Raw genomic sequence first — 23,137 nt, 5'->3', positions numbered from 1 at the left:
GGGTGAAGAGAGGCGCTGAGCTGTCAACTGATCACCACCTTGTGGTGAGTTGGATCAGATGGCGGGGGAGGATGCTGGACAGACCTGGCAGGCCCAAACGTGTGCTGAGGATTTGCTGGGAACATTTGGCAGAGGAACCTGTCAGAAAGATCTTCAACTCCCACATCCGGCAGAGCTTCGACTGCATCCCGGGGGAGGCTGGTGACATTGAGTCCGAGTGGGCCATGTTCCGGACCTCCATTGTTGAGGCGGCTGAACGGAGCTGTGGCTGCAAGGTTGTCGGTGCCTGTCGGGGTGGCAATCCCCGCACTCGATGGTGGACACCCCGGGTGAGGGGGGCTGTCAAGCTGAAGAAAGAGTCCTATCAAGATTGGTTGGCTCAGGGGACTCCGGGGACGCTCGTCTATCACTGGGGCTGAAGTGGCCAAGGTGGTAGGGAAACTCCTTGGCGGTAGGGCCCCGGGGGTGGATGAGGTTCACCCCGGGTTCCTCAAGGCTCTGGATGTTGTGGGGCTGTCCTGGTTGACACGTCTTTGCAACATCGCGTGGACATCGGGGGCAGTGCCTCTGGACTGGCAGACTGGGGTGGTGGTTCCCCTTTTCAAAAAGGGGGATCGGAGGGTGTGTTCCAGGGGGATCACACTCTTCAGCCTCCCCGGTAAGGTCTATGCGGGGGTACTGGAGAAGAGAGTCCGACTGATAGTTGAACCTCGGATCCAGGAGGAACAATGCGGATTCCGCCCCGGTCGTGGAACACAGGACCAGCTCTTTACCCTCGCTAGGATCCTGGAGGGTGCATGGGAGTTTGGTCAACCAGTCTACATGTGTTTTGTGGATCTGGAGAAGGCATTCGACCGTGTCCCTCGGGGTATTCTGTGGGGGGTATACAGGGAGTATGGGGTACTGGGCTCTTTGTTACGAGCTATCCAGTCCCTGTACAAACAGAGCAGGAGTCTGGTTCGTATGGCTGGCAGTAAGTCCGACTGGTTTCCAGTCAGAGTTGGACTCCTTCAGGGCTGCCCGTTGTCACCGGTTCTGTTCACAATTTTTATGGACAGAATTTCTTGGCGTAGCCAAGTGGCGGCGGGTGTCCGGTTTGGTGGTCTCAGGATTCCATGTCTGCTTTTTGCAGATGATGTGGTCTTCTTGGCTTCATCGAGCCGGGACCTCCAGCTCTTGCTGGACCAGTTTGCAGCCGAGTGTGAAGCGGTAGGGATGAGGATCAGCACCTCCAAGTCCGAGTCCATGGTACTCAGTCGGAAAAGGGTGGAGTGCTCTCTCCAGGTTGGAAGTGAGATCCTGCCTCAAGTGGAGGAGTTTAAATACCTCGGGGTCTTGTTCACGAGTGAGGGAAAGATGGAGCGGGAGATTGACAGGCGGATCGGTGCAGCGTCAGCAGTAATGCGGGCTCTGTACCGGTCCGTTGTGGTGAAGAGAGAGCTGAGCAAAAAAGCAAAGCTCTCAATTTACCGTTCAATCTACGTCCCAACCCTCACCTATGGTCACGAGCTTTGGGTAGTGACCGAAAGAACGAGATTGCGGGTACAAGCGGCTGAAATGAGTTTTCTCCGCAGGATGTCTGGACTCTCCCTTAGAGACAGGGTTAGGAGCTCGGACATCCGGGAGAGACTCCCGCTGGAGCCACTGCTCCTCCACGTCGAGAGGAGCCAGTTGAGGTTGTTCGGGCATCTGGTTTGGATGCCTCCTGGACGCATTCCTGGATAGGTTTTCCAGGCATGTCCAACGGGGAGGAGGCCCCGGGGCAGACCAAGAACACGCTGCAAACTGACTATATGTCTCAACTGGCCTGGGAATGCCTCGGTATACCGAGCTAGAGTCGGTGGCTGGGGAGAGGGAGGTCTGGGTTTCTTTGCTCGACTGCTTCCCCCGCAACCTGGACCCGGATAAGCGGTGGATAATGGATGGATGGATGGATGGATGTAACTGTAAGGCTTGTTAGATGTGCCTTGTCTCTGCTAGCTCAAGCTACTATCTCTCCGCTATCTGAAGCTGTGGTTCCCTGTTAGCAAAAGCTAATGTGCTAAATAATACTCGCCCTGTTTGGGTGATTGAACAACTGCCAAGCCTCTGCCAATAATTAGTAATTTGGGTGCTAATAGTTATGGTAAAATCAACCTTTTCTCTGTTATTTAGTTTTGTTTACTCATAATAAGTTTTGTCTCAGTTCTATTAAAAGCCCTGATAGCACAAACACATCTTAGACGTCTGATGGACATATCAAAGGTCATCTGGAATGCGTATTTAATAGAGTGTGTGCTCATCTGCAATACGTCTCTGATACGTCTCTGTTGGATCGTGGAAGGCCATTAAACGCCGTCTCTGGGTCGTCACTGGTCTCTGGGCTGTGCTGCTGCTGCTCTGATCTCTGGGCTGTGAAATAAAAAAAAATATAATAATAAATAAGTTAATTTAGTAAACTAAATATCCACAAAAATGGAGATACGTGTTTTTAACTGGAAAGTGATATGTATACATGATATACATTAACACATAGTTTCACTTCATCATATATTTTGGAAAACATAACATTAAGTAATACATAGCCTACAATTATTACTTAGCAGCCTTTCAACCACTGACCATCAACGCCCAGCTTACATTTCTGAACCCTGTCACCAGCAGAAGCTGGTGTTGAAGAAAAGCAAGGAAAGCTTTGATGCAGTAATTTTCATCTAATACTGACTGAAACATGATAAAGCTTTCACATAGCTTTCTTTGACAAGCTCTGCAAATTGACTGAAAGTGTTTCTACTGTTTTGGTCATTCTTAAAAAGATAACAAACCACAGAGTGATACGACTGCTTTACATAGATTTAGTTTTAAGTAGCTTCAGAGTAGCCCGTCCCCAAAAAACGCTTTCTGAAAGTTACAGCCCAGACAATACAAAGAAAGTTCATAAAGATGCATATGGCTGCATTAACCCTGAGCCTGAGCTTCCAGTTGGTGAAACAAGACATTTGCAAAAGCAAAAACAAGAAGAGCTAATTACAATTTTCAAAAACAAAGACAAGGATGCAAAAAATAGAAAGACTGATGGTGGAGAGGAGAGACATATTGTCAGGACTGAAGGAGACAAAAGAGATCCTTAAAGAATGGCCTTATCTCTTCCAGGAAGCTGGAATGAGGCTCCATTTTAGGGAGCTAACAGGTGTCCAGATTGATGATGGCTTTGAAGAGTCCACAGCCACAAAGTTCAGAAGAATCCTGCGTGTTACTTTCAGTTTGTTCATACGTCACCATCCAGCAAAGAAGGCACTATTCTGAGCCAGGTCCTCTCAGGAGGTGATGAAACTTGTGCAGCTGTACTGATGCTTCTGGCCCATTTCAAAAAGCAGCAAGACAAGATGTTCCTGCATGTTGATGACACTGCAATTGCAATTGATGTTGACACTACAAAGCTACCATGGACACCCTGCATTGTGGTCTGTGGTAGGTTGTGCCTAAAGTAATCATGTTAGTTGAAATTTTAGCATTATATCTGCACAGGTAATTGATCAGGAAGTGCACCACACATAGTCAACTAATGTGTGAAGAACACAGATTCTTGATTACTTGCCCTCATTGGACTCATTTTGCATTGTTCACAGGTGACAGCCCACTCTCTGCCAAGATGTTCATGATTGCAGTGGACCAAGTCGTAGTAAATGAGCAGCTTCCTAGCTTCACCAAAGCGTTCCAGGCGATGTTCTGCTCATATTGTCTGCACAGCGTGTTTGCAGCTACACTGGAGTTCTTGCAGAGGTATGTGAAGAAAAGTCTAAGGATATCAATGTCAGTCGTTTCATTTATCTAATTTAAACATCGTTTTGTTTCTATACTTATCATCAAAGGGAAGGCCATGAGCTGAATACAATTTATTTTGGGGGTTTTAAACAGTGTTTTGTTCTTTACTTTTACAAAGGCATTTCCTAATTCCTGATTTATTTTATTTTAATGCTCATACTAAAGCTTCTTGTTGCCCATTCAAAATGTAACGAGTATCTCAGCCATCCAATCACTGGTTTGAAATATTAAAGCTGACCCAAGAACCTGAAGCCTTCTGAATTTCAGTCTGAAGTATTTAGTTAAAACGTTTGTGGCAGGAAGTCATTTTAAATGTAACAGTAAAATCTTCCAGGGAGAAAGTTTCCACTTGCCTGAGTGTGCTGTGAGAAATGACTGAGAATTCATTGAATATTAATATTAATTTCATTAGAGGACAGACCTGATCAGTGATTTTACTGCAGTGTCTGGTTTGTTTTTGTACTTTGATTTGATTTACTTTTATTTGGATTGCCCTGAAAGAGAGACACCACTTGCTTTGTCTGACTTGTTAATGCTAGGATTAATTAACACTCCGAGGGTGTTCCAGTCACGGATGTAGCAATTCTGGACTATATTTCCCTTTCGATTGAATATTTTCTGCTGAATGTTTTGTAGTCTAGAATTAGACTTTATCCATGACCCTGAATGTCTTGCACTTTGGACTTTTTTTCCCAACAGATGCATCTTCAAAATAAACCCAGATCAAGGGACTAAAGTCACATGAAAAGAAAAGGGACGCAAGTGCGCTGTCAACCCGAGGATGCTGAGCCTCATCTCCAAAATTGCCCATTTTGAGTGGACAGAGTAAAACGTATATAATGTAAGCTTCAACCAGCTAAAATACACCGCCAAACCACCGGTGGTTTTATATTTATACATTTTATTTTCTCCAATTCATAACTTTAATATTCATAAGATATAGACATTTGAAGGTTTTAAATGTAAACTGGACCTGTGCTTTTCCAATGGAGCAGTAAAGTTTGTGGTGGCTAATAAGTCACCTGTTTTAGAAAAATCATGTGCCCAAAAGATAAAATGCAGAGATCTGAAGGGGGCTGTATATATTTATATTTTTATACCAATATATTTCAATCAATAGGCATACATCTGTTATCCAATGAAAGGGCAGGGGCAGAGAATTATGAAATGATAAACCATTTTTCTGTCAATTGTTTAGATTTGTTTTTATTACAGGACATAATTATATTTCATTATCACTGTTTTTATGACTTTTACTTTAATAAAAACGTAGTAATACAACCTATATGTATAAGCTCTGAATTCCTGAGATTCTCCTGAAACTAACAAGCCCTCATTCGTCTGTCTATGACCTTCCTATCAACAATAATCCACTATTTCCCTACAGTAATCTATGAGAAAATAAGAACCCCAGAAAGGGTGCTCTTACTTTGAAAAAATCCTCCAGCCAAGGGGCATCACATGATCATAAAACAACCTATAATGCCTAAGCTTTCATTGGACACCTCGCAAGACTCTGCGGACAAATGAGGAGTTGAGAAAATCCCGCTGCGCAGCTACAGAGAGAGCGCCGGGAGCGCACAGAGGAGCGCAGTTTGACGGAGGAATGCACCCGAATACTAGAATTTCACTAGGTTTTTGCTTGTTTTAATGATTATCTTCGCAATGGCCAAGGGACATTACATGATCATAAAACAACCTGTAATGCCTAAGCTTTCATTGGACTTGTAATGACACTGAACTGGACTCAAAAGCAAGCAGTGATGAGGAATGGAAGCCTATCACAGAAACTCAGAGACTAAGGGCCTCTCTCTCTCTGGTTCCAAAAGCACTGCCCCCCCCACTGTTATCACCTCAACCACTGACACCCATCAACAGCCCGAGGTGTCAAGCTCTGCCTCTTCTTTTGTTACGGAGACGAGGTCTGCTTCATATTTTATTTATTTGTATTTACTTTATTTATTATTTGAGCTTGATTCTTTTACATAGTTGGGTTTATAAGGTTTATAACTAACCCTAACCCTAGAACATGCTTCTTGACTTTCTTTCACATTGCATTTGAACAGACACGTGTCCCAGTGGTGTATTTTAGCACTTTGGAGAGGTCTAAGACCCCAATGACACCAAAAGAAAACACATTTAGGATGAGCAGTGAGTCCAGCGTGGCCTGTCAGACACTAATAGAGCTAAGTCACGCCCAACAAACAAACCAAGCACTGTGTATTTGAGATGATTCATTGTAGAAGCTGTTTTTACAGATTGAAGGCCAAAAGGACACTTGGAGATGTTCAGAAGGACACCGGGGCGACACTGGATTCAGACTTGAATAACTACAAAATAAATATTGTCTCAAACACAGTTTTTTTCTGCTAAATGTTCACACACAGACACAGACGTCTGAGCCACAAAATGGACGCCTGATGATTGCCTTCAGAGTGAAATGAAGTGTAAAATACTGTTTCAAGACAAAAACACAGTGAGTGTTTCCTAGTGTTTTTGATGTTCAGCGCTAAGATGGAGGCATATGGAATCATTCTTATGATCAAACAAACACATGTACATGTCATTTTAAGTGTTCTATTGAAGAAAACACCACTATTGTGAATATTTTCCATACAGTCAGTGAATAATGATCCTTAAGATTTGGGTATCTGTACTCAGACGGAGATTCAGAGAGATGGCATAGTGCTAAAAAGGAAATGGTTCTATGTAGAACCCTGTGCACACAAAGAACATTCTGCATAATTAAAGGGTTCTCTGCATCATGAAGGGATTCTTCAGATTGTTAAAGAATGTGCTATAGATGGTTCTATTTAGCACCTTTTAGAAAAGGGTTCTATATTCCACCAAAAAAGGCTTCTACTCTTGTTACAATGTCAAGCTTGTTAGAGGATACAGGAACCATTTGTTGGTGCCGCATAGAACCCTTTTCTGAAAGGTGCAATATGGAACCCCTTCATGATGCAGAGAACTCTTTAATCATGCAGAAGGTTCTTTGAGTGTTTAGGGTTCTATATAGAACCATTTCCTTTACAAAAGAACATTTGAAACAATATCATTTTTAAGTGTGTAGTTTATGAGCTTTTTTCTTTTTTATGCCCTTTGTAGTTTGCCTTTTTACTAAAAGTTGTTTTGAAGAGGAACTTGGAGTGCAGCTTATTTTTGTTTACTGTTGAAAAGAAAAGAATAAAGAACATTGTGTCCCTTTAAAGGGTCATCAGTCAAGCAATAAATCATCATTCAGTTCCAAACATTCTGTGTCCCGTGTTAGTTTTTGGAGTAACAGCACATATGCTGAAAACTCACTCAATAACCAACCTTTTTTGGCAGCTTTTTAAAGCTTCCTCTCTGCGCAGAACTGAGCTGCACAGCTTGGTGAGCAACAAGATTTTAGCCTCTGTTCATTTAAACTAGTGAGTAAAGCAGGGTGTTGGGTTTGTTTTTTTCTTATGACAGTGTTGGCATAAAATTAAGTACCTTTTAATAAACAATGCCACATGTTACGTCCCGTGTTATTTTGGAGTGTTTGTTTTTCTTTCTCTGTCAACAACTATGTGTGCAGCAACCCGCTTCCCAGAGGCAGTGCCATTACGTTCTTTGAAGGCAAAACCTATAGTAAAGGCTCTTATAAAGTTTTTCTCTACTTTTGGGCTTCCACGTATAGTACAAACTGATCAAGGGTCAAACTTTATGTCACGGTTGTTCAAGCAGGTGTTGTCCCAAATAGAAATAAAACATCTGACTTCTAGTGCTTATCACCCCGAGAGTCAAGGTGCGCTGGAGAGATTTCATCAAACATTGAAGTCGATGTTGCGTACCTACTGCTTGGAGTCAAATAAAGGCTGGGATGAGGGACTTCCATTGCTTTGGTTCACTGTTCGTGAGACTCCTCAAGAGTCTGGAGTTTAGTGCTGCAGATTTGGTGTTTGCACACACAGCACGAGGGCCCTTAAAGCTGTTAAAAGAAAAGTGGATGGCTGAAGGAGTTGGTGCCACTTCAAATGGTAATGTACTGGATTATGTCAGTTCATTTCGTAGCGTTTGCATCATGTATGCGATCTAGCTCGTGCTTCTTTGTCATCTGCTCAGACGAAAATGAAAACACTTTTTGATAAAAAACGCTGTTTCTCGTTGTTTTCAGCAAAGTGATAAAGTGTTGTTTATTACCTGTTCCTGGTTCGGCTTTACAAGCTTGTTTTTCTGGCCCTTATGAAGTTCAGTCTAAATTAATTGAGACTGATTGTTATTTGTACTCCTGACAGAAAGCGTAAATCTAGGGTTTGCCATATTAACATGTTGGAGCCCTGTGTTTGCAGGGATGAAGACACCCCTGAGGTGACATCGGCCACTAACCCTGCTGCTTCTGTTTCTGTGCTGCCATATGGAATTGGTTCTGATTTTGATCTGTATGGTTTAGGTATCCTTAACATTCCTGTGTCTGGTGCTCGATTACAGAATTCAGAGATTTTAACAAATCTGGGTTCACTTTTGTCTCATCTACCTGAAGATTTTCAGAGAGATGTTGTTGCATTGATCCAATCGTATCCTGCATTATTTTCTGGCCTTCCTTCACGCACAAATGGTTCGTTTCATGATACTGATGTCGGAGAACATGCTCCTATAAAACAACATGCTTATCGGGTTAACCCAAGTAAACACCAGTCTATGCAGGAGGAGGTTGACTACCTTTTTGAAAATGGGTTGGCTGTTCTAAGTTTCAGTGCATGGAGTTCTCCCTGTCTCCTAGTGCCAACGCCAGACGGCACAGTGCGTTTTTGCACTGATTATAGGAAAATCAATGCCATAACAAAACCTGATTCCTATCCTTTGCCAGGCATGGAGGATTGTGTTGACAAAGTGGGTTCTGCTGCATGTTTCAAAACTAGATTTGCTCAAGGGCTATTGGCAGGTACCTCTGACTCCTCGTGCAGCTGACGTTTCTGCCTTTGTCACACCAGATAATTTTCTGCAATATACAGTTATGGCCTTTGGCCTCCGGAATGCACCAAGTACTTTTCAGCGGCTTATGAAACATGTTTTGATGGGGATTTCTGACTGTGAGGTCTATCTAGATGATATTGTTGTCCATTCATCTATGTGGAGTGGTTATTTGAAGACTCTTTATGCTGTGTTTGATAGACTGCACCAAGCTTCGTTGACTTTAAATCTGGCTAACTGTGAGTTTGGTAAGGCTACAGTTACTTACCTAGGGAAGCAGGTTGGTCAAGGCCAAGCTTTATCCTGTTTTCTAAGAAGCTTTTAAAGCTGTCATGAGGCAATATTGAATGCTAAAAACAATAAATTATTACCTTCAGTATCTGTTTCTTTCTTTTGGTGACTTTATTTAAGAGTTACTTTGGTCTGAGGCCATTTTTTTAAAAATAATTTATAAACTTTTATTATGTCCAACCCCTAGTGGACGTAATACACAATTTATGTCACTTATACTATTTCCTGCATAAGATTATTGCAATGCATGGTTTTCCAGGGCCTCACAGTGACGCAGTAAGTAGTGTCGCAGTCACACAGCTCCAGCTCCCGGGGTTGTCGGTTCGAGCCCCACTACGGGTGACTGTCTGAGGAGTTTGGTGTGTTCTTCCTGTGTCTGGGTGGATTTCCTCCCAAAAGTGTGTGTGTTGCCCTGTAAAGGACTGGCGCCAACTCCAGTGTGTTATCCCGCCTTGTGACCAGTAATTCAAGGTAGGGCACGGACACACCCCTGAATTAGAAAAGTGGATACAGACAATGAATGAATGATTTTCCTGCCTTTGCCTGTATTACTTTTACTTTTTACAGATTTATTGATATGATTTTTCTCACTGACATCACTGATTGATTGCTGGCAGAGACACAACATGAGAGGTGTTGTGTTGTACTCTTTTAAAAGAAAAAAGATTGTGTATTAATAAAACAAGTTTAACAAATTTGTAACCAGAATTGCAAAGTTTTAATGTAAAAGGACACATGAATATAAAATTAATAAGATTTTCTGTAAAATTACAAAGAAAAAAGTTATGAACGTAAAGCTTTAAATAACTAACGCAATGTTTAATTACAGAAAATTGCTGTAAGTTTACATTTGTTTATAATTTAAGAAAGCAGAAAAAAACTGTATAAATACACAATAACACTCAATAATTTAAACACCCAAAATCACACAAGCTGTTTGTGAAGGTAACATTTCCATTTCAGGTCAATCTCACAGCTACCATTTGGCCCTCGATCACAGGACGTTTTGGACTGAGACTGAGACGCTCATGTTCCAGTGTGAGCTCCATATCTTCAGTTCTCTCCACTGTTTTGAGGAAACCCTCACCATTTAAGACCCTGGGGGACACCTCAGTGATGACGTACACAACAGCAGTGTGTACTTCAAAGGACGGTTCTGTTATGGCAGTCTAAGTGGAACCAGGAAGGAAGACCGATTCTCGGGCCCTAGGAGAAATCAGAGGAATAAAGGCACAGAGTCAAGTATATTGCATTGTATTGTTATATTGCATTTTCCCATCACATTCCTCCCTTTTTGTGATTAATTAAACATGTAATATGGAACAACGTAATCATAAACCAACGTAAAGGAATAATAATGCAAACAATAACATCATCCTCAGACTAGCTAGGTATCATGCATTGAAAAATGAGCAAAAGTAAAATAAAATGGTAAACCAATTGAGTGAATAAATGAGTGAGTGTTAAAGAAATATTGATGAAATGTATAAAATGATTAAATGATTTACTCATCCTCCTCAGTAGAATCATGGTCCAAGGAGGCATAAATTGGCTGAGGCATTTCAAGGGGCAACTCGTCCAGAGGATTACATGTCCACTTCTTCACTAACCATAGTGAAGGTGACAGAACACTCAATAGTTTTGGTGATCAGACTTTTAACACAGGGAATAATGCAGCGTCTGATTACTGCCAGCACTAATAATTAAATTATTACCATGATAGTTAATTTCAACACCAATGCTCCCCATTTGTCAAAACATGAATCAAACCATGCCATCCAGTCATTTATACTCGAAAATTCATGAAACTCAGCAGTGAAAGCTGTCAGTTCTTCTATAATTGTTAGAGATGGGGTTTTGTGTCCTCACTGGCTCCGTTTTCCTAGGGAGATGTGCCAGTGGAAAAGCAACAAATTTTAAGCGAGCGAGGCGTGTAGAGCCAGACCCCTGCAATGGAAAAGCACATAACTACATACAAAACACCTGAGGTTTATTATTGTGATGCTTCACTGACCGGTAATAGAGCCTCTGTCATTGCTATACAGGTGCTACTCTTAAAATTAGAATATCATGAAAAAGTGGATTCATTACAGTAATTCCATTCAAAAAGTGAAACTTGTATATTATACTCACACACAGACTGATATATTTCAAGTGTTTATTTCTTTTAATTTGATGATTATAACTGACAACTAATGAAAACCCCAAATTCAGTATCTCAGAAAATTAGAAAATTGTGAAAAGGTTCAATATTGAAGACACCTGGTGCCACACTCTAATCAGCAAATTAACTCAAAACATCTGCAAAGGCCTTTAAATGGTTTCTCAGTCTAGTTCCGTAGGGTACACAATCATGGGGAATACTGCTGACTTGACAGTTGCCCTAAAAACGACCACTGACACCTTACACAAACAGGTCAAGAAACAAAAGATCATTGTGTAAAGAGGCTGGCTGTTCACAGAGCTCTGTGTCCAAGCTCATTAATAGAGAGGCGAAGGGTGAACGCAGTGATGTTTCCAGACAGACTTCTGATGACTAAAACTCTTCCCACACTCTGAACAGTGATACGGTTTCTCTCCTGTGTGAATGCGCTGGTGTTTTTGGAGAGTACCCTGTTCAGTAAAACTCTTCCCACACTCTGAACAGTGATACGGTTTCTCTCCTGTGTGAATGCGCTGGTGTGTTTTGAGATTACTCTGTACAGTAAAACCCTTCCCACACTCTGAACAGTGATACGGTTTCTCTCCTGTGTGAATGCGTTGGTGTTTTTGGAGACTACCCTGTTGAGTAAAACTCTTCCCACACTCTGAACAGTGATATGGTTTCTCTCCTGTGTGAATGCGCTGGTGTTTTTTGAGACTACCCTGTTCAGTAAAACTCTTCCCACATTCTGAACAGTGATACGGTTTCTCTGCTGTGTGAATGCGCTGGTGTGTTTTGAGATGACCCTGTACAGTAAAACTCTTCCCACACTCTGAACAGTGATACGGTTTCTGTCCTGTGTGAATGCGCTGGTGTTTTTTGAGACTACCCTGTTCAGTAAAACTCATCCCACACTCTGAACAGTGATACGGTTTCTCTCCTGTGTGAATGCGTTGGTGTTTTTGGAGACTACCCTGTTGAGTAAAACTCTTCCCACACTCTGAACAGTGATATGGTTTCTCTCCTGTGTGAATGCGCTGGTGTTTTTTGAGACTACCCTGTTCAGTAAAACTCTTCCCACATTCTGAACAGTGATACGGTTTCTCTGCTGTGTGAATGCGCTGGTGTGTTTTGAGATGACCCTGTACAGTAAAACTCTTCCCACACTCTGAACAGTGATACGGTTTCTGTCCTGTGTGAATGCGCTGGTGTTTTTTGAGACTACCCTGTTCAGTAAAACTCATCCCACACTCTGAACAGTGATACGGTTTCTCTCCTGTGTGAATGCGCTGGTGTGTTTTGAGACTACTTTTTTGAGTAAAAGTGTTCCCACACTCTGCACAGTCATAAGTTTTCAGCTTGTTTTCACTTGTCTGAGATTTCCTGTTGGATGTGTGAGTGTGGGGATTATCCAAGAATGCTTCCTGAGAACTGGAGCTTCTGTCCTCCATATCCTCAAATTTAATCCCTCCTGATCTCAACAGTGTTATATTCCACTTGGAAATGTTTCTTGATGCACCTGTGGAAAAACTCTGGAACTTTCTTGAACAACAGGAGCCAGAGAATGTATCCAAAGAGATGGTCTTCTGTCCTGGAAGACAATAAACAAAGATAAATTAGTTAAACTCTCTCTCCCTGTTGGTGACCAATATTCTCCTGAATTTGTAGTCAGTTCCACCTGAAGTACTGCTACTGAAACAGCAAAAAATAAGTCAGTGTTGACAACTCATGGTGCAGGAATAGAGCAACATCTAGGGCTGGGCAATATAAGTGCAAATCAATATCACGATTAATTGTACATTTTACCACGATTGCAATTAATGAACGATTACTTTACAGGAGAGGCGCCTCAACTGCACATAGGGGGCACTCACGAACACCCTTGTTGAGTATAATAAAAGAATTTGGACACCTTTAGGCACATTTAGGTGGGCACGCACAAAACGAGGGCTGCGGGGGTGCAAGTGGTATTTAAATGTTAACTGGTAACAGGTCAGCTCAGAGTGGCAGATGAGGAGTGGCTTGTTATAAACACAGTTCAAATGGCAGTGTCTTATGATGGTATGAGGATGCATTAATACACATGGCATGGGTGACTTGCACATCTCTGAATACACGTTAATGCTGAATTACAAGTTTTGAAACAGCATGCTGCCATTCAGGCATTGATTTCTGGGAAAAGCCTTGTTTGTAAGACAAGGCCAATCCACATTCTGCATGCATTACAACAGCATGACTGCTAAACAAATCCAATACCCACTGAAAACAACTGGCGCATTATGAAATGAAAAAATATGCAGCTGAAATCCTATAACATGCAAGAATCGGAAAACAGTTCCCTTTCAGAACTACCACAACTAGTCTCCTCAGTTCCCAGAGGCTTACAGCGTGTGATTAAAATAAGAGATGAGGCAACACACTGATAAACCCCTGTCCTAACATTTTGTAACTTGATGTTGGCATCAAATTCAAAATGACCTAATATTTTTCAAAGAACAAACTTTATCCATTTCAAACTTTAGAATGTAATTTTTGTGCTATTTGAAATTAAATAGATGTTTTAAGTAATTTGCCTATCTGAAATACTTCCATATGTATGCCTACTGTTCTGTCTGCTGATGCTTTGCTGTAAAAAGTTTTACAATGTGCCAGAGTGTAGAGACCTGTAAGAAACAAAGTACACACGCTGATTGATTTTATTCAATATATTCAAAAATAAATGCATGAAAAATGCTTTTTCTACACTCCTGACAAATGAGTGTGGGTGTTGGAGCACAACATTTTCAATAATAATAATAATAATAATAATGAAAGTGTGGTCTGTGATTGCACAGTAAATTCACCAGTGAGGTGAAAGCGGGGAACTGTCTCAGCGAAGGCGGGGGACGCCGCCTTTGCTGAGACAGGAGCAGGTGTGGAAGCCGCCTTCTCAGGGACAGGAGCTACTGTGGAAGCCGCCTTCTCGGGGACAGGAGCGGCTGGGTTCACCGCTTTCACAGAGACAGGAGCAGCCGTGGAAGCCGCCTTCTTGGGGACAGGAGCGGCTGGGTTCGCCGCTTTCACAGAGACAGGAGCAGCGAGGTTCGCCGCCTTCACAGGGACAGGAGCTGTTGGAGGTGCTGCGCACACTGGAGCAGCAGCGGTAAGCAGTCCTGCAATGACGTCCTCAGGGACAGGGGATCCTGCAGCAACGTCCTCGGAAGCATGAGCTTGTGCTGCTCGCAGGGTCACGAGTCGACTCCTCCTGAAGGCGCTGAGCGACAGTGGCGTGAATGTGCTGAAGCCGGCTACTCTATTCCGCAGCTGCCTCTAAAACATACCGCACAGGATCTCTGGGGCCTGTATGGAATGGCCTCCGGCGAATAGCATACCTCACGAAAGGACTGTCTGTGTTTGCTGCGTCCTTATATTGATCAGTCATTCTGTCAGGATCGTGGGGCGGTAAACATGACGACTGATAAATGAAAGGACTAGAAACAACAACATGAAACGAGGAAACAAAACAAGGAACAACTGACTAGGACTTTAGAACACGACTAGGAAATGGAACAACACGACTTGTAATAGGAACAACACAAAACAAATGACCGATGAAAGGAAGTGACACAAGGGAACGTAAATACATGAACAGACGTGACACACCTTAAACAGATAACGAGGACGGCGGACAAGGAGGCGGAACAAAGGCGGAGACATGGACAACAACAAACAGAGCCATGTGCTGAGAGAGCACATGGCGGGGAAAACAGACATGACGAGGGCGTGACAAATATATTTATTTCGTTCACTACATCAGAGGCGATTGCTCTAAGACTGCAAGAGAAGCTCAGCTTCCCCTAAAATGTCAAAAAATAAGTGATCAAATATATACTATTGTGTGTACATGTCATTGAATAAATATGAACTCAACTTTTGTTCAGAATCAGCTTCTTATAACTGGTAACAACAGACTTTCCTCTCAATCATTCCCGCAGTGATTTAAACAGTGAGTTCAATAGCGAAGCAGCGAAGTGCAGCGAACCGAGACGAGTCATTGGATAAATGCTGGGCTTTGTCCCGCCCATCGGACGCTCAGCGTCTCTGGAGGTCTATGGGGCAGTGGGCTGGCCTCGGCTGGCCCGGACGCTCAGCTTCTGCATGATGATTGGATGATCTGTCTGAGGCTGAATCCCTTTTTGATTGACAGCGAAATGAGCGAATCAGCGATCTTTGGTGTAGAGGTCCGAGGGAGCATTACATTTTCATTCTGTTCTGAGTTGAACCGGAGACTTTCTTAAACCTCTTAGCGGTATTTTCTTTGTTAAAAACGACTAGTGACAAATTGAGCTTCTATTTATGGTGGGTTTTTTTTGTAGCTGCTTGTGTTTGGGGACTGACTTCTATCACTCTTTCTGACTTCTATCGCAGTTTCTGACCAGCGGGTGCTGCTGAGCCCCTCCACCGTCACAAAGCACTCACAGGCGGACACACTTCACATGGGCCAAGGCCGTTTCAGCAGCCTAGCTCTGCTGGCCATTGAGAGGACACTAGTCAAGTCCCTGGAAAAGACGCCTTGTTGGTACGACAGGGTCACAGATCATTTTCTTAAAAAGGAACGGAGGGTAGAATTTACGTATAAATAAACCGACACATTTTATGATGTAGGCCAAAATTGAGCTTCCCCTCCTTGAAAGACCAGCATCCGCCACTGCAATACATAATATATTTAATGATATTTTAAATAATATTTTATTGAAATATTTGTTTATAAATACTTTTATGCATATATTTACATAACACACATATGAGAAGGAGAGTCCGTCACATTTCTTGGGAGAGTCAGAAAAGATATTTTACTTTTACATGTGGGACTTTTTTCTCCGGGTGCTCCGGTTTCCTCCCACGGTCCAAAAACACACGTTGGAAGGTGGATTGGAGACTCAAGTGTCCGTAGGTGTGAATGTGTGTCGTGCTGTGAAGGATTGACGCCCCTCCAGGGTGTGTTTCTGCCTTGCACCCAATAATTCAGACAATGAATTTGTGAATATGGGACTTTTTCGTTACTTTGAAGTATTTTTTATGCCTAAGTGTGCTGAAGAATTAAATGTCCAGGTTTTTTACACTACCTGAATTGTATTTATTTTTTTACACTTTGAGGTTCTTATTTGTCTTATATATGCACATTATCACACACAAAACTGACAGTTTGTAGCATTCTCTTTTATGGGGAGTGTAATCACAGTTTCTGATGTTTTTAAGTATGTTATTACATTAAAACTGCATCTTATTAAATTCACAGTTCTTGATGATAACCACAGCCTATGGTTGAATTAATGTAAGCCACTTGGCACTGATTCAATGTTCATTAAACCAAAAGCAACCATAAATCAATCATAAGGAATGGTTGATTTTATGTTGGTGTTGTGTTGTAAATTCATCATAACGTGGAACCAATATGAAATCAACATAAAATCAATGTGCACAAATACATTAATTCTGACCTCGGAGATCAGTGCTGATTCAACCATTAAGACGATGAAAAAATAAACGTTGATTCAACATACTTTTGCTCTCTGGGACCGTTCCGAGGCTGATCATAACCAGCCCCGCAGTCTGCAGCGTCTCGCCTTGGATGTGGGCGTCTGGGCGCTCCCCGCCTCGCGTCTCCAAGCGTCAGCAGTTCCACTCTCACTCGGTCAGGCAGCTGCTCCGTTGTTCACATCGCTCACAATGGTTCAATTCCCCAGCTCACTCCGCCGCTACGCCAAGTCCAGCCCCTTTCCTCCGTTTCCTACAGCTAAGCACTAGCTCCTCACGCTGTGTAAGGTTCCGTCGTTATTGCCTCTCCGTTCTCTCCTGCCTTCCCTCGCTCCTTTCCGCTCTTTCTTACGGTGTACTCCAACTGCTTAAAAACAAAAGTCTCCTCCTCCCAAAGTCAGTTCATTTAACCGAGCGAGGAGTCGTTCCCTATTGGTCAAGTCTGCAATTGGAGGTAACAGCAGGAGGCAAGCAATGTATGAAAAAGAACCAAAAACAATAAAAAACAAATATACAGCCCACCACCAATAACATTCACACATTAACACAATAACACTCAATAATTTAAACACCCAAAACCACACAAGCTCCACCACAAAATAAACCCAAACACACAATAATAAACTGCTTTTTCCCCAACACCTGCGCAGCTGTTTGTGAAGGTAACACTTCCATTTCAGGTCAATCTCACAGCTACCATTTGGCCCTCGATCACAGGACGTTTTGGACTGAGACTGAGACGCTCATGTTCCAGTGTGAGCTCCACATCTTCAGTTCTCTCCACTGTTGTGAGGAAACCCTCACCCTTTAAGACCCTGGGGGACACCTCAGTGATGACGTACACAACAGCAGTGTGCACTTCAGAGGACGGTTCATTCCAGGTTTGGAGTCTCACTCCACCATCGTTCACAGCAGCTCCAGTTTATCTCCGTCTTTGGAGCATTTCTAGAATCACAGTAGGAGTTGGATCTCTGCGTGGCGACTGGCGAGCGGAAGTGGCGAGTTGAGTGGCGACAGAGCTCGCCAGTTCCTCGCCAGTTTTATTAGTGATCTCTCGCCAGTTTTATTAGTGATCTCTCGCCAGTTTTATTGGTGATCTCAACTGAAGCAGCGGCTCTCCGCTGTTTAAATACCATTATATTGATATTGCCAGTTCTGTAAAATTTAGAAACATTAAAAATTGCTTTCTTATTATTGTTCAGCAATGTGACTATGGCCACAATTCTGCACGCGCGCGGATATTTCGAATGAGCAAGAAGGTTTGTGCGCGCGCGCGGATATTTTTGAGGGAGCAAGAAGGTTTCTGAGCGCGTGATGTCTTTGACCAGCGCGCTCGCTACACACTTACAGCCATTACAAAGTGCCTCAGATTCAGCCAATCAGAAACATCAAATTACAAAGGTAATTTCTGATTGGATGGTTTGACCGCCAAGTGGGAAGGACATACAGGCCGGAGAACAGTAAATAGGTGGATACCAGTGAGTGGAAGGTTATGGTTAGGGGGAAATCTGTCAATGCCCTCTGAACGGCAACAGACCAGTACATCATAGCCAGTCATTTTATTTTATATTCATTGAATTGGCAACATTGTAGAGTTTTTATCTGTTTTTATTCTTGTATTTACCTTGATTAACTGAGTCAGCAACGTAGCTGATATGCCAAAAACAATGTCACTGATAAAACTGGCGAGAGAACACTGATAAAACTGGCGAGAGAACACTGATAAAACTGGTGAGAGAACACTGATAAAACTGGCGAGAGAACACTGATAAAACTGGTGAGAGAACACTGATAAAACTGGTGAGAGAACACTGATAAAACTGGCGAGAGAACACTGATAAAACTGGTGAGAGAACACTGATAAAACTGGCGAGAGAACATCTGATAAAACTAGCGAGAGAACACTGATAAAACTAGCGAGAGAACACTGATAAAACTTTCGAGGAACTGGCGGAGAGCCGCTGATGCAGTTGAGATCTCTAATAAAACTGGCGAGAGAACGCCGATAAAACTGGCGAGGAACTGGCGGAGAACCACTGGTTCAGTTGAAATCACCAATAAAGCTGGCGAGAGATCACTAATAAAACCGGCGAGAGCCGCTGATGCAGTTGAGACCACTGATAAAACTGACGAAGAACCGCTGGCGAATTGTACGCCACTAATAAAACTGGCGAGGAACTGGCGAGCTCTGTCGCCATTCAACTCGCCACGTCCGCTCGCCAGTCGTCACGCAGAGATCCAACCCCCTCTCTAGAATCATCTTTAACATCTTGACTACAGCGAGTGACTTTTGGAGAACAGTGAGTACAAACAGCAGCAGACGATGGCTGTAACTTCCTCTAAACCCTTCGCTCATGTCCCAGATTAAGAGTTCATGTCGGTGAAGAGGTCAGTGGCAGCAGAAAGTCACTGGTTAGGAAGACGGTCAGAACACTTAGAAATGTGCTGGATACATCAGTGCTGTGTGTGTGCAGTGTGGACCCTCAGTGTGAACAGTATCAATAACACACTACTGTACATGGGAGAGTGATGGAGAGACTGAACAGGATTCACAGTCCTGCTTTTACTGTGTGCTGTGATTTGTTGGTGGAGCGTGTCACTGTGACACAGAAGAGAAAGACAAGACTGTTTCTCTACAAGGAAATAATGAGGAATCAGAAATGTACAAAGACAGATTACAGTCCGATAGAAAGCAGGCCTTAGAGAAAAGTATCCACACAGTGCAGTCTGGAGAATTCCAGCTCAGTCTTTCTACTCCTCCTGATGTTCCTGTCTGTCTGGCCCCACATTCTCACCCACATCAGAACGGAGACACACCCCTTGAAGGAAAGACTCTGTGGGAACGTCTTCTCCAGGTTCTGCAGGCGTCTGCGCTGACGTCCTCACACGCTGCGTCCACAGCAGTCAGCAGGTGGTCTGAGTGTGTGTCTGTGATCAGAAACCTTCCACCTCCAGAGTAGAGCTCCTCCACGGGGTTAATAAAATAAATCAGTAAAAACACTGAGACTGAGAGCATCCAGCAGACTGCGTCTTGTTCCAGAGGATCACATTGATCCTCCACTCAGACTTGTTCGGGACCACTGTCCTACGTCCATCAGCAGAATGGTACAGTGTGTCCCCTTCTCGTCCTCCTCTGTGGATGCTGAGGGAGCCAGGATTCAGTGTTTGTGATTCAGCAGTAGATGCCGTGTCAGCTGTTGTTCTTCTATTTACACAGAGGTGTGTGTGTGAACCTCTGTGTGTGTCTCTACACTTTCCACTGCCAGAGGAAATACAACCTCAGCAAATAAACAAGGTTTCTGTGTGAGAGGCACAATATTGTATGTGTTCACCTAGAATTTTAACATCAATCATATTCTATAAACCTCAGGCCCGTCCACACAGATCTGTTTATTTTTAAACAAAGGTTTGTGTCTGTGTTTTCCTCCCATCACAGGAACACAGCATTGTACGTCACTAACTGAAAACAGAGGTTTTCTAAACGCTCTCCAAGGTGAAGGTTTGTGAAGACACCACTGTCTCTGTTCTCGTGTGGACGAGGAAAACTCATCTTTTCTGAAACGCTGATGTCAAACAGCGTCTGTCTCTGTCTGAAACTCACACAGATCCTCACTCCCTCTACAGTGAACTACATCAGTCACAAACTACACTGTACACACACAGCTCCTCGCTCCCTCTACAGTGAACTACATCAGTCACAAACTACACTGTACACACACACAGCTCCTCGCTCCCTCTACAGTGAACTACATCAGTCACAAACTACACTGTACACACACAGCTCCTCGCTCCCTCTACAGTGAACTACATCAGTCACAAACTACACTATACACACACAGCTCCTCTCTCCCTCTACAGTGAACTACATCAGTCACAAACTACACTGTACACACACAGCTCCTCGCTCCCTCTACAGTGAACTACATCAGTCACAAACTACACTGTACACACACAGCTCCTCGCTCCCTCTACAGTGAACTACATCAGTCATAACTACACTGTACACACACAGCTCCTCACTCCCTCTACAGTGAACTTCATCAGTCACAAACTACACTGTACACACACAGCTCCTCGCTCCCTCTACAGTGTACTACATCAGTCATAAACTACACTGTACACACACAGCTCCTCACTCCCTCTACAGTGAACTACATCAGTCATAACTACACTGTACACACACAGCTCCTCACTCCCTCTACAGTGAACTAGGTCAGTCATCAATCAATCAATCAAATTTTATTTATATAGCGCTTTTCACAACAAAAAGTCGTCACAAACAGCTTTACAGAGATCTGGGTCCAAGCCTCCTATGAGCGAGCCAGGGGCAACAGTGGCAAGGAAAAACTCCCTCAGCACACGAGGAAGAAACCTTGGAAGGAACCAAGACTCATACGGGGAACCCATCCTCCTCAGGTCGACACCGGAGAAACAACAGAGAACAGAAGTAAAAGTGAAATGATGACCGATGACGGGGTTATAGTAATATAAATGTAGTATATTAGTGATGATGGAGAAGCAACAAAAAAAATGATGAGGATGATGATATTAGTGATGTATGAGTCTGATGAAGGAGAAGGTGATCAGGGATTCTGTGTGAGTTAAAATTAGGTGCAGAGTTAATCTGAGATAAAACAGCATGGCCAAGCATGATAGTGTAGATGAGACAAGGCCAGGATCTTGTACAGGACACAGGGGCTGGATCAGGGCAACACCTGGAGAACAGCAGGACATCTCAAAGCATGAGAGAGAGACAGGAGAAAGAAAGCCAGACAAAGGGAACAAATAAAAACACAGAGGTTAGTAGGGTCATGGTAAAGAACGGGGAAATTTGTCCTGCGAAAAAAGCTTCCACTGGTCAGGCAAGAGAACCCAGCGACAGACAGCGTGTTGGCGGTTACTACAAAGCTAACTAAGAATGCTGTAGCTATGGTGATATGACAGGGTTAATACAGAACAGTGATAATATGAAAACCAGCCCGAACACCAATATAGAAGGAGTAACCTCAAAGTGAGTGATTAACCAAAAGCTTGTTTGAAAAGGTAGGTTTTTAATCTAGATTTAAAGATTGAGAGTGTGTCTGAGCCCCGAACAGTAACCGGAGGCTATTCCAGAGTTGAGGAGCTTTGTGAGAAAAGGCTCTTCCTCCTGCTGTGTTTTTCTTAAAGCGAGGAACAAAGAGTAGATGGGCATCCTGTGAACGAAGTGTACGTGACGGGCGATAAGGTATGAGAAGTTCAGTAAGATACTGCGGGCCTAAACCATTTAGAGATTTATAAGCTAAGAGGAGTATTTTATAGTCAATGCGAAATGTTACAGGTAGCCAGTGTAGGGACAAGAGAACTGGGGTGATATGTTCGAATTTTCTAGCTCTAGTGAGCACCCTGGCTGCTGCATTTTGAACTGAAGCTTGTGTAACGCTTTGCACGTGCTCCCTGCCAGGAGCGCATTGCAGTAGTCTAGACGTGAAGTTATAAAAGCATGCACTAGTTTCTCTGCATCTTTTAATGATAAAATATGCCGAATTTTGGCAATATTGCGTAGGTGGAAGAAGGCGGTTTTGACTGTAGTGGATATGTGGGTATCAAATGTGAGAGTTGAATCAAAGGCTACCCCTAAGTTTTTAATGATGGCATTGTGTTTTACTGTTGAATTATCAAGATTAATAGCAGCATTTCTGAGTGAATGTATCTGAGTATCTGTACCTAGTAACAAGACCTCAGTTTTATCAGAATTTAACATGAGAAAATTTTGCATCATCCAGTCTTTAATTTCAGTTAGACATTCTGTTATTTTACGTAGACAAGCAACATCATTGGGTTTGGCTGATATATACAGTTGTGTGTCATCAGCATAACAGTGGAATTGAATCCCATGCTTACGGATTAGTCGACCCAGTGGCAGCATGTGGAGTGTGAACAATACAGGGCCAAGCACTGATCCTTGTGGAACACCATATTTAACTAAAGTATGATTAGAGGATTTATTATTCAGATAAACAAATTGATAACGATCGGATAAATAAGATCTGAACCAAGAGAAGGCAGATCCTTTTATTCCTACCAGATTTTCCAGCCTATCAAGAAGCATCACATGATCTATGGTATCAAATGCTGCACTAAGGTCAAGCAGCACCAGAATAGAGATATAGCCCTTATCATGTGAAAGGAGTAAGTCATTAGTTACTCCTGTTAGAGCCGTTTCTGTGCTGTGATTTGGTCTAAATCCAGATTGAAAAATGTCATGAATGTCATTGTTTTGTAGATAAGAGCACAACTGCTGTGACACGACTTTTTCTAGAATCTTAGCAATAAAAGGGAGGTTTGATATTGGCCTGTAGTTTGCGAGTACAAGAGGGTCAAGATTGGGTTTTTTAATAATTGGTTTGATTACTGCTAGTTTCAGGGGTTTTGGTACATATCCAATGTTGAGGGATGAGTTTA

General features: G+C 42.9%; 2 protein-coding genes across 2 annotated transcripts in view; one reads left to right on the top strand and one right to left on the bottom strand.

Moving 5' to 3' along the window:
* The window catches only part of LOC136694219 (zinc finger protein 850-like), a 517,486-nt gene that overhangs the window by 30,946 nt on the left and 463,403 nt on the right, over window positions 1-23,137 (top strand). The window lies entirely within an intron of this gene.
* LOC136694015 (zinc finger protein 502-like) lies at window positions 10,551-12,627 on the bottom strand. Its single transcript, XM_066667354.1, has one exon. It carries the CDS (start codon window positions 12,625-12,627, stop codon window positions 11,515-11,517), a length of 1,113 nt encoding a protein of 370 aa, XP_066523451.1. The 3' UTR covers window positions 10,551-11,514.

Source organism: Hoplias malabaricus, chromosome 4 (genome assembly GCF_029633855.1).
Source record: "Hoplias malabaricus isolate fHopMal1 chromosome 4, fHopMal1.hap1, whole genome shotgun sequence".
Taxonomy (NCBI): domain Eukaryota; kingdom Metazoa; phylum Chordata; class Actinopteri; order Characiformes; family Erythrinidae; genus Hoplias; species Hoplias malabaricus.
This window is presented reverse-complemented; position numbering and strand designations above follow the sequence as displayed.